The following is a 12,573-nucleotide window of genomic DNA, read 5'->3' as shown; positions in this document are numbered from 1 at the left end:
TACTTCACAGCAATTTATTTTTAAGTTTACAATATGTTCATATCAAAACAATGTAAATAAATGCTCACATGGACGACTGGTTTAATAAACTTGTAGAGAACAGAAGTTACAGTAAATAATATTTAAAAATGCAATAAGATCGTTTGTGTGAATACTGGATCATGACAAAAACAACGCAAGGTTTACCCCAAAGTAAGTCCTTATTGACTTAACGCACCAAATCAATGTCCTCGCAGAGGTTCGGCAGATATGGAAAACAGAAGAAAGAAGATAAATGTGTACATGATATTATAGCTATTCTGAATTATAGCGGTAACAGTTGATACATGTATGCAAAACAAATTAATCTTTCAATTAATCTTACTATAAGCATTCATAATTTGCCCTATACAGTATTATTAACAGTTTGACAGTTTATTATTGTTAAAATGATAGGCATATGTTTAGAACCAGTAAAAACTGTATCAGTCTATGTAACAAATAGACATGCTGGGTCATTATTGCATGCAATCTGACTAAAGTACATCTCCTATTAAGCTACGCATAGGATCTGAGAACGACCTATTCATAGCCTCGTTCTGACGACCCTTTCCCTAGCCAATCAGAGCTTAACTTACAATATTTTGCAAATCTACCTGTATCCTTGACTTTTGATATTTACAATTCTTATGTCAAAATGTATCAGATAGCCGGTTTGCTCAGTCGGTAGGCTACTTGCTTTGTAAGCGAGGGGTCCCGGGTTCGAGCCCTGGAATAACTGCACATTTTTCTTACTCTTTGAAATTGGAACAAGTCGTCTGATTGGTTAAAATAAAAATAGCAATACTGGAAATCCAAAATATACGGAAGGCGTATGTGAATGGGTGGTTCTCAGATCTTCGTTTAGAAGATCAAGTACTTAAGTCAGATTGTTATTGCATGTCTCTGTCATTTTCTTAGTTACTTGATAGCTACTTTAACTTGTTTTATAAGTTTATGTATACAATATATGTCATCTCAATACAATGTGGTAAAAGCTCACACTGGACGATTGGTATATTTATTAAATAATCTTGTAGAGAACTGAAAGTTGCAGTATATAATATTTAAAAATGCGATTTGATTGTTTGTGTGAATACTGGATGACAAAAACAACGCAAGCGTTCATTCAAAGTAAGTAATGATGTATGGTTTTTGATTATGTCTGTCAATGAAAGATGTATTCTCGTGTTATAGTACGTATTTCGATCCCACGTTGAAAAATCGTTTCACTTTTCATATTGCTTTGTTTTAGTATTGTTTTACACAACAAGTGGTAACAACAAGTGGAAACATAGTGTATAACTCTGGTTGCCTATCCAAATCGGTATGTCTCTTTCGACTTGATTTGTAAATGCAAACTTTAAATTTGTAAGGGAACAATGAAAATACGTGCTGAATTCGGAACATTTTGAGACTATCGCACTTCCGTAGAAACTATTAAAGATACAAGCATATTTTTTCATGGGCTTCTAGGTTGTTTCAATAGTTATTTACATTGAAAATTCAAATATCATTAGCTTTGTTATAGCAGAGTTACAAGCGTTTTAACACTCCACACGTATTCAAATTAAGATATTATTTCATCGCAAGCATGGAGGTTCAAAGTAGGAAGAAAATTAGCTTATTCATTAAGATGCGCTGTTATCTGAGAATATCTGCCGAGCAGACTTCAAAAGAACTCAAAACTGTTAACGGGGATTGTCCCCATTCAAAACCAGTCGGTATTGGCGGGTAAAGGTATTTAGTGAGAATCTAGATTCCAAGAACTACCTCTTGTCGGGCGCCCTCTCCGTGTCTACCTCGGGCGCCCTCAAACGTCAGTATCCGCCCATAATATTACTGTTGTATGAGCCATTGTAGAAGAAGACTCGAAATATACTCACATGGGATTAAACATTGAAAAAGGGCAAGAACGACCAGTTATCGCAAAAAGAACTCCAGAATGCAAACGGGTTCTTTACACAATTTTCTTCCATTCCAAAGATTCTGTTGTGCAAAAACAAAAAGAAGTAAAAAACCAAGAGCATACGGCGGAACTATTACTGGCATTTGTACTGTGACAAGGGTTTAAAATCAGAAAACATTACGTTAAACCTTGCCAAGACTGGTTTACTAGGCATCTGTCTTATTCATGTCAATGCAACTGCACACATGAGCAATATTCAATAAAGACAAGTAGATCAAACACGCAGTTCTATTTTTGATTTTTTACTTCTTTGCTGAAAAAATGCTTTTAAGGCGTCAATAAAATTCCAGTAGCACTCTCGGTAGCACAACGTATCAATGCCTACAAAGTATACCAAGGTCAGACTACTCTGCGGCCTCTGGCCATGGATAGCTATGAGGGAAATGTTCGTTTCTCTTAAGGGTTAATATCTTTAGGGACTGGTGTAAACAACAAGCTAAATTACAGATTTTCCTATATTTCATATGACAGTCTCAAGATTTCTGAATTCCCCTCGTAAAGCTATCGGATACGAGTTCATAATTATGTGTATTCGCGGACGGGAAACACCTTTTTTAAATATTTTACTGCGCATTTTAAAGCTGATATTATTAGAATAACAATGTTATTATTCAAAGCAAATGGGGGGAGGGGGGGGGGTGTTCCCAGTTAGGTGTCTGCGCAAAATGTTTTTTGATTTTATTTATACTTTGTGGTAACATACCTACATGTATTAAGTTTCATTAACAAGTATTGTTGTTACTAGTTTTGACTTACTTTTATAGATATTCACATTTAAAGTGGGTGGGGTAATCTGACATGTGACCAGCCAGGAACACAATTTTTGTTATTTTTTTAAAAATGGTTCTAACTTTTTACCTGAAACTTTCATGATAAAATAACTATGCAATGGACATTCACACAACATGTTGCATTTTAAATTGTACTGAATACTTTTTTCTTTACAGAGCCACAAAGTGGTCTAATCAAATTTACTGATTTTCAATGGACGAACTTTACCAAAAAGCTAAAACATTTTTCATTAGTTGAGATATTAAGGTGTTATTTTCAGCAGATATTGTAAACTAAATAAACATTAAAATGACAGTATATCAGTATACTCTGATTAATATTGGAAGAGTGGTACACTCTAAAACTGGGAAAAAGTGGGTGGGGTAAATAAATATTCGAAGCAACACTACAAAAATTGTGCAGTTGTTAAGAAATGGCCTCAGATTGTCTATTACTATCTTAATTTTATTAAATACAGCATTGATTGATAAATTTTAACAAAAAAATCCCATTTTATACATGTGTGTCATGGAAAAAGCATGGACCTTGAACATGACATGTAGACAAACCAAATTAACCCTGAAAGCTCAAAGTATTTAACAAAATGTTTTGCCTGAGGCAGTATATTTTGAGGAAAGCTATTGTTCAAATTAACATTAAATTTTCTGCATTGATTTTTCCATGGCACACATGTATAAAGTCTTATTAAAGTGAAAAAGAATTGTTAAAATTTATCAACCAAGTCTGTATTTAATAAAACTAGAATGTGTCTGTAGGACACAGGGTGTGTCCCCCTCCCCACCCCGCTACCCCTCGCATGGTACATTTGTCACAAATAAGGGGAAATAATTCAAATGTTTGCAGTCTTAATGGGGTATAGCCTCAAAAAACTATGAAAAGGATTCATTATTCTATACCATATACTTTATGAGCATCACAAACAAAAAATCCACTATTTTAGCTATTTCAAGGGCCATAACTCTGTAATAAATGCTAAAATTCTCAAGAAGTGCCATGTGTGCAAAGGTCACATTATGATAAAGATTCAAGCAAGGTTTCATGAATTTACATTTAAATACTTCTGAGTAAGGCACCGAGAATACTTCTGAGTAAGGCACATAATTAGGTAAAAATTTGCATTTATCAGTTACTATTTCAGGGGCCATAACTCTGGAAATAGGGGGCAAACCCTGATAAAAATAGTATATGCGCAAGTTCATATCATGATAAACACTCATCAATTTATATCAAATACTTTTTGAGCTAGGCATGTCACAAGGTGAAAATGTGCATTTTTGACTATTTCAGGGACCATAACTCTAGAAATAGGGCGCGGACCCAGATTAAAAATAGGAGATGCGCAAGTTCATATCATGATTAAGACTAATGCAAGGTTTCATGAATCTATATCAAATACTTTTTGAGCTAGGCATGTCACTAGGTGAAAATGTGCAATTTTTACTATTTCAGGGGCCATAACTCTAGAAATAGTGGCGAGGCCAGACGAAAAATAGAAAATATGCAAGTTCATATCATTATAAAGACTCATGCAAGATTTCATCAATTTATATCAAATACTTTTGAAGCCAGGCGTGTCTCAAGGTGAAAATGTGCGTTTTTTACTATTCCAGGGGCAGTAACTCTAAAATTAGGGGGCGGAGTCAGATGAAAAATAGAAGGTGTGCAAGTTTAAATCATGATAAAGACTCTTGCAAGGTTTCATCAATTTATATCAAATACTTTTGATCTAAGCGCGTCACGAACTTCGGACGGACGCACAGACGGATTGACGGACGGACGCGCGGACAAATGCAAATCTATATGCCCCCACCACTCTTGGTGGCACAATTAAGATAGTAATAGACAATCTGAGGCCATTTCGTAACAACTGCACAATTTTTGTAGTGTTGCTTCGAATATTTATTTACCCCACCCACTTTTTCCCAGTTTGAGAGTGTACCACTCAACCAATACTAACCAGAATATACTGATATACTGTCATTTTAATGTTTATTTAGATTGCAATATCTGCTGAAAACAACACCTTAATATCTCAACTAATGAAAAATGTTTTAGCTTTTTCGTAAAGTTCGTCCATTGAAAATCAGTAAATTTGATTAGACCACTTTGTGGCTCTGTGATTAAAAAAGCATTCAGTACAATTTAAAATGCAACATGTTGCGTGAATCTCCATTGCATAGTTATTTTATCATGAAAGTTTCAGGTAAAAAGTTAGAACCATTTTTAAAAGAATAACAGAAATTGTGTTCCTGGCTGGTCACATGTCAGATTACCCCACCCACTTTAAATGTGAATATCTATAGAAGTAAGTAAAAACTGGTAACAATAACACTTGTTAATGAAACGTAATACATGTAGGTATATTACCACAAAATATTAATAAAATCAAAAAACATTTTGCGCAGACACCTAACTGGGACCCCCCCCCCCCTCCTTTAGGAATATAACAGATGTATAAAATATCGTACTTTCATGAACAATTGTTGCATATTACCAGAGTTGTCCTTCTGTTTCGGCGTCACTCGACGGTAGAAGGTCAACAAGCATGGCAAATAAACGTTCCGCAGACATCATAACATGCGTAGAGTGTTGCAAAGGCGACTTCTGCAACATGAAGGGATGTGGATCACACGGTAAATATACACAAGAATTTCTTCATATTTTGTGAATTAAAATAGCTCTTAAATACATTGATTATACTAAAATCCATACGGAATGAAAAACAAATATTTTGAACTGTACATAATGTCCAATAGTACGTTGCCCCTATACAAGTATACAGAAAAGTGCATTGCAGAGTGTACATAATGTCAGAAACTACGTTACTCTTGTAAAGTGAAACAGACTATATTTCAATTTGTACATAATGATAATGTCAAGTTCTTCGTTGCCCGTTTATAGCGAAACTTGTAATACAACAGTACCATATAATTCTTCAAACTTCATATTGTAACAGGTTTACAGAAAATGTGACTTAATTGTCTGCTGTAGATACTAAATACTTTGTTTTAAATTTGCATATTAGAATAGGAGGCAGGAATATTATAAAAAGGTGATATGTAGGACAAGAACTTTATACTGCAATATCAACCTTTTCTATTGACATGATTTTATTTCTTTATGGTGGTTCGTATGTGAAATCCGCCGGTGTATTATATACAACACTCAGTCTTTATGATTGTTAGTCCGACATAACATGTACTAAATTAGAGTGTCAAAAATGTATTGCTTGCTAAATGCGTATGCACAGGTTTCCCACTCGTTTGTTAACCCTTACCCTCCTAAATTTCTTAAATGAACTTGTCCATCTTTCAATTTGGACAGTACCATTAACCGTTAAAAAGATACTGACTGAATGGCGAACAGAGCAGATCTTGATCAGAGTGCGCTAGGATGTGCAGGCTGATCATGATCTACACTGGTCGCAAATGCAGAATCAATCGTGTCAAGCATGGTAAGGGTTAACGGAATTACTTATCTATCAACCTTTTATGAAAAGAGTCAGATAATGGACATAGATGCTTAAAAGACACAGAAGAGGTTAGATTCTTTGGTACTTTCATAATGTCGTTAATAAGTTCTCTCTTATATAGTTAAATTTCGTAGTATCGTTTCTTGTGAATAATGTGTAACATTTCTCGTGTACGTCAAACGAAGAAAATGCTGACAAATTTATAGTAAATACGAAGTACAAACTAGTCTTTAGAATTTTGATCGTGAAGGAAACCAAATATAAGTTGAGCCTCTTGACATAAAAGCTTAATCCTTGTAAGTTTATACATCACAAACAAACAGATTAACAACCGGATTAACAACAAATTAACAACAGATAAACGATCAAATTATAAACACTTAAACAAAAGTCGAATCGCCTGGCATACAAGGTTATATCATGCGAGTCTAATTATCGGGAACAAACCGATTAATGATCATATAAGAAACACGTCAAAATAATTCGAATGTCCTGGCATACAACAACAACAACAACAACACTCATAACAAAAACAACAACATTAAATTTTATTCAGAAATTTAGCATCTATAAATGCTTCTAACCTAAAACAGAATTGACATATAGCGAGACATATTTAATAATACAGATACTGAAAGAAGCTTTTCAATATTTTTATTACAGCAAGAACATTCTAAAGATATAATTCTGAAATACAGTATGTTAAATGGAGAAATGGTGTTGCCTAACAAAATAAAAAAAAACCCCAAACTTTCAATATCTTGTCCCAGTTTATTCGCAAAATAAATGAATTTTAACAGAGTTAGTAATTCCTTCCTGCTTTCCTGCTTTCCGTAGACTTCAGATTATAAAATTTATTGAGAGTGGGCCATCTACAGTAAAAGGCGGCAATTATTTCCTCGTAATTTTTTATACAACGGACATACAAGAAGAAAGTGATTTTCATTTTCTAGTGTATTACGAGTACAACAGATTACAAAATTTACACTTTTTATCATACAACCTTAAGCCATGTGAATCTCTTTATAAAAAGGAAACAGATTAACAATAATATAAGCAAACTTTCCATAGTAAGTCGATCCTCCCGGTATACAAGTTTAAACCCTGCGCGTCTAATCACCACAAACACACAGATTAACAATTAGATAAGACTCATTTCAAATTACTCGTAAACCATCTTTTCATCACGAACAGATAAAAGATCAAATGTAAAACCAAAACGCTACAAATACGTTGGACCTCATGGCATGCAAGCTAAAGCCATGTGAGAACAGAATAACGATCTAATAACTCAAGCACAAAATATAATTGTATAATCAAATATTTGAAAATATTATTAGATCTTTAATTTGTTGAGGATTTCTGCATACTTCTTTTGAACACATATGATAACAATTGTACATGTTTCAGAAATTCCGATTGCACAACGTGGCCCATACTGTTATACATGCGACGTACTAGATCCCAAAGCGTGTACAAATGTAAAAATCTGTGGTAAAGATGAGGTATTCATTTTGCTTTTAGTTTTCCATAACCTTAGCATGTTAAAAGGAATGAGCATAAACGTGTTGCTTTCCATTACGGATATTATATATTTATAATAAAATATATAAGTTTATTTCATGAGTTATTAATTCCACTTTTTTCATTGGACAATGACCGGTCACACGGAGAACCGAAAGGGGCTTCCGTGGCCGAGTGGTTAAAGTCGCTTGCCACTCACCGATTTGGGTTCGAGCCTCACTCGGGGCGTTGAATTCATTTTTCATGCAAAGAAGCCATACTTCTGGCATATGGAAGGTCGGTGGTTCTACCCGGGTTCCCACCCGTTATGAAATAATGCTCGGAGGGTCACCTTGGATCTTCATCCACCATCAAAGATGGAAAGTCGCCATATGACCTATAAATGTGTCGGTGCAACGTTAAACGAAACAACAAATTTTAAAGTAAAACGGACATTCATAGACAAAAAGTCATATTCTATTAGACAAACGTAAACGTACAACTATTCCTCAAAACAAACTCACGCGCTATACTAAATATAGATGTGTCAAACACGTGCAAATCATATCTGTTTTCCATAAAAGTGTAATGCAATCAGCAGTCTCGGTACAGTTGGATAAAAATTGTGTATGGACTGTACAAAGTTTTTCTTATGAACAATCTAAATGAAACATTAACCATACTGTGTAGTCACAAAATATAACACACTGTGTCATACGATTGGTGAATAACTAAGTCAACGGACCAGGCCAAATTGATATATTCGACTCGGCCTATTTGTCTTTGGGAATTACATCTTAGTCAGGTCCATAAACTTGGATATTCACCTCATCATAAATACTTGTATATATCTGGTCGATATTACTTTTTCAGGTCGATATATCCTCATATCAACCTCTGTACAAGGCAATATTTGTATAATGTTACTGAACTGATTCTATGTAAAATGCCGATAAGATTTAAAGTTATAAATTGATGAATGCTGTGATATTTCGTCGCCTCAGCGTAGACAATGGATAATGTCATTAACATAAAGAAGCAGTTATATACATTTTATACCGCGGTAAATATATGTTCTTTTTCAGCTCTGCATGCTTTTCACTCCTGTGGAATTTAGTAGCCTTCCAGAAATTATTTACAGAGGTCAATGTGAATCAAAGGCGGTAAATAGATATTTCTTGTTACTACAAATCGACACCAGTTATCTTATCTTAAACTGCAACAATACAGGATGAAGTGGATTTTGAAAACCAAATAGGAATCTATTCAGTGTGGGTTTATAAAATGATTTAAAAGCGTGTTTAGTTTGACAATTGAACAGTCACCATTTATCTATCTTTTAGTACTTTTCTCATTTTTGTATAAGTTCCCATTAGCAAATAAATCCTAAGTATTATTCAGCGTAGAACAAGATACTTTTCTTCATTTTCGTCTTTTTATTTTATAATACAACATTTCTATTCGGAAATTATAGGAGATGTGATCCATTTACCAAAATACATAACTAACTAAAGCACATATCAATTTAAAAGACATGTGATATGCGACAAAATTCCGCAGTAATAATTTACAGCTACATTTTTGTCGTTTGACAATGTAAACAATTGCTAAAGAGTAAAAAGCATAGTATAACCTTAGCTTTTTCTAGGCTTATCTTAACTGCAGGCATGTGATGCAGTGTCAAAAGCATTCATCAATGCTAATTGTGTGCCTACGTGTTGCAACACCGATTTTTGTAATGATTACTGCGTGACGCCGACTCATGCTACTCTGACGTCATCGTATGCAAATGCTACTGACAATAAGATAGAGACAACAGAGGCGAATACAACTTTACATCCTACAGAACTGTCAACAGTTACGTCACTTCAGTCGCAACGGGTTTCCACTACAGACGGTATATTTATTTATCTAACGGAATATGTGTAAAGAGGATTTCAAAGTAAATTGTCATCAGTATAAATTTATAATTGTTATGTCAACGCGGGTCTATGCTTCAAATAAATTCACTTAGTTTTATCATCACTTTATCAGAAATATTTACTTCTGGAAAATTAAATGCAATTTATGCTTCTTTCAGTACGAAGGACAGAAACGCCAAGAAAGCCATCTTCACATATATCTACAACACCTGGAATCACTCAGTCATCAACGACACATGGCAATTCTTTCCACTGCCATGTCAAAGATGGTTTTGTACATTTACAAAATTCACATGCGCAATTATGTGTCCATGTTGTATTTCACCATACGCCATTGTCTTGGGATGACGCAAGGGCATCATGTAAAAGACAAGGAGGGGATCTTGTTGTCCTAGACACTCATGACAAAGCTCTTTTAATGAGGAGAGAACTCAACAGTCATACAAGTATGAAAAGAAAAACACTTTATTGTCTGTTTCAACTAGGCTTTAACATGTTAGATATCAATACTAAAACGTTATAAATTAGTTTAAGAAAAAAACGACTCTAATATATAATAACAGAATTATACTTTCTAAAATACATTGTGATATTACAAGTGTTCATATATACGTACACAGTTCGTTTGTTAAATGCTTTTTTTGGGTTTCGGAGGACTAAGTTGTACAATGCACGGCCTTAAAATATTTAGCACTTTTAGGAGCTACCTACATGAGATTCTCTTTGCATACCCGAGAGCAATGGTTAACATGTTTGTGATTATAGGCTTCACATAAATATGGAACAAAAACTAGTATAAGGCTGAGCAAAATTATGATTCGCAAAAGTGCCAGAAATGTATTAATATAAAGTTATTGTATAGTATTTGTTATATTCGAGTACGCGGCTGTAATATTAGGCTATTTAACATTGTTCTGTACACTACTGCGATACATTTTGATGAGTACGCATTCAAGGAAACATACTGGGCGTGCCGATAGACTCGGATTGGTACGAGCACCAATATATCCCGTTCTGTACAGGACAATGTTAAGTACCTTTTCGATTTAATGCTTATTATTCTGAGTAAAAAATAAAAAATAAAAAAAAATAATAAAACGTGCACATTTTTATCCAGAAACATAGCGTTAAACGCTTATTGTTTTTCATTTCCATGTGGATACTTTTATTGGTCAATGGCTTTTATAGTTTAGTTTCCATGGTGATCCAAATCAAAGTTGTTGCATCGTCAGATAAGAAAATATTGTATCCAATTCGGAAATGTTAGGGAGGGTTACGCGTTACAATTGCAAAAGACAAAAAAGAAATAGAATAATTACCCATAATTTTATTTATTAAATGAATGTAAATAGCTAAGTCTTTGATAAGGTCGTAAGAGAGAAGAATATCTTGTCCAAAGACGAAACTTGTACTAGGTTATGGGTTCCTACGTTGTATTATTCTTGTAAAGCGGCCCAGATGAAAGATTAAGTTCTAAGTGTATACGTTACATATATTTTCAGGATATTCTAATAACGAATTGTATTGGATAGGAGCAAAGGATTTTTCGAAACATGACCATTTCTCCTGGGTACATGGTCACCGTTGGCATAACACAGCAGCCGATTGGAGTGATGGTCAGCCGGACCATTTCAAACATGGCCATGACCAAGACTGTGTCTGCATGTTTAGAGATACAACACCAATTTCGCATGGCACGATAGAAATTGTAATGTTGAAGGAAGTTATATCTGTAAAACGAAAATAAATTTTACAAGATATCGTTCATGTAACAAAACATGTGTTTGTTCGCGTTTGAAACGCCTATTTTTCAGTAAGTCTTATGAACGACGGTGTCTACTTGCAGTGACTTTATAGTGCTGCCTCACTGGTATACCACGCGACACGTGACATGATACCCAACCCGGTCTCATTGTACTGACACCGGGCTTACCAGTCCTAGTACTATCCTCTAAATGCTAAGCGCCAAGCGAATAAACTGCTAGTATCATTTTTACCTCTTAAGTATGAAGCGACCAGGGATCGAACCCATGACCTCCTGCACTCGAAGCGGATGCTCTACCACTAGGCTACCGAGGCTGCTAGCAAATATTGCATCACACCGACTTTAGCGGAACTCTATTGCACATGTATTAAATGCACTCCATGATCTTAAAGGACCAGAAAATATAACAACACTGAATCGAAGTACGGGAAGGTTTTTTACAGTCGCCACACGGCTCTTAAAGATTGCTGGTCTGATAGTTAGTAAAATCTGTAAAAGGGTTCTTTAGAAGCTAGAACGCAACCATGCTAAATAATGGTAGACTCAGTTTGATTGAGTCTGTTCATGAGAGATAAGGTACAGTGCAACCACCTCTCTCGCCCCCTAGCACTGGCTTCATATTGTAACTGAATATGTTTTATTTATTATGACATCATGCCAAGGCATTCATTATCAACTAAAATTATTGTGTTGTAACTAAAGTATACATGAATATGAATTATTTCTAATTAGATACAATTGTTAAAGGTTATCCCGTCTTGGCCATTATGATCAACCAAAGCGAAATAATCGAACTATTCATTGCTGAAAATACAGCTTGTTACCTTACGAAAAGAAGCTGATCAAGTGGTCTCTTTATAGAGACAAATGATCTCTAAATAGACGCGGTCTCTCCAGAGGGTTTGACTGTTCAAAAATTCTTTGTCATGATAAGTAATTATCATAACTGAGTTTTATTTTTTTCACATTTTGTATGGCTTTCACTCAGATGATGTCACTCATTTAAAACCAATGTAGCAACATTGCGCTTTGCCAAAATGTAATTATGATTGAACATGTGGCCACTAAATGTCGAATGACCCACCACAATATATTGACCTACTCCCCACCCTCTTCATAAACTTCATGAAAT

General features: G+C 34.7%; 1 protein-coding gene across 1 annotated transcript; it reads left to right on the top strand.

Moving 5' to 3' along the window:
* The first annotated feature begins 1,276 nt into the window (after positions 1-1,276).
* LOC128554328 (uncharacterized) lies at positions 1,277-11,423 on the top strand. Its single transcript, XM_053535598.1, has 7 exons — positions 1,277-1,345; positions 5,277-5,412; positions 7,662-7,756; positions 8,840-8,917; positions 9,420-9,651; positions 9,835-10,122; positions 11,179-11,423. The coding sequence occupies exons 2-7, from the start codon at positions 5,325-5,327 to the stop codon at positions 11,421-11,423; spliced, it is 1,026 nt and encodes a 341-aa protein (XP_053391573.1). The 5' UTR covers positions 1,277-1,345; positions 5,277-5,324.
* Positions 11,424-12,573: the final 1,150 nt, after the last annotated feature.

This window comes from Mercenaria mercenaria, unplaced genomic scaffold (genome assembly GCF_021730395.1).
Source record: "Mercenaria mercenaria strain notata unplaced genomic scaffold, MADL_Memer_1 contig_4943, whole genome shotgun sequence".
NCBI lineage: Eukaryota > Metazoa > Mollusca > Bivalvia > Venerida > Veneridae > Mercenaria > Mercenaria mercenaria.
This window is presented reverse-complemented; position numbering and strand designations above follow the sequence as displayed.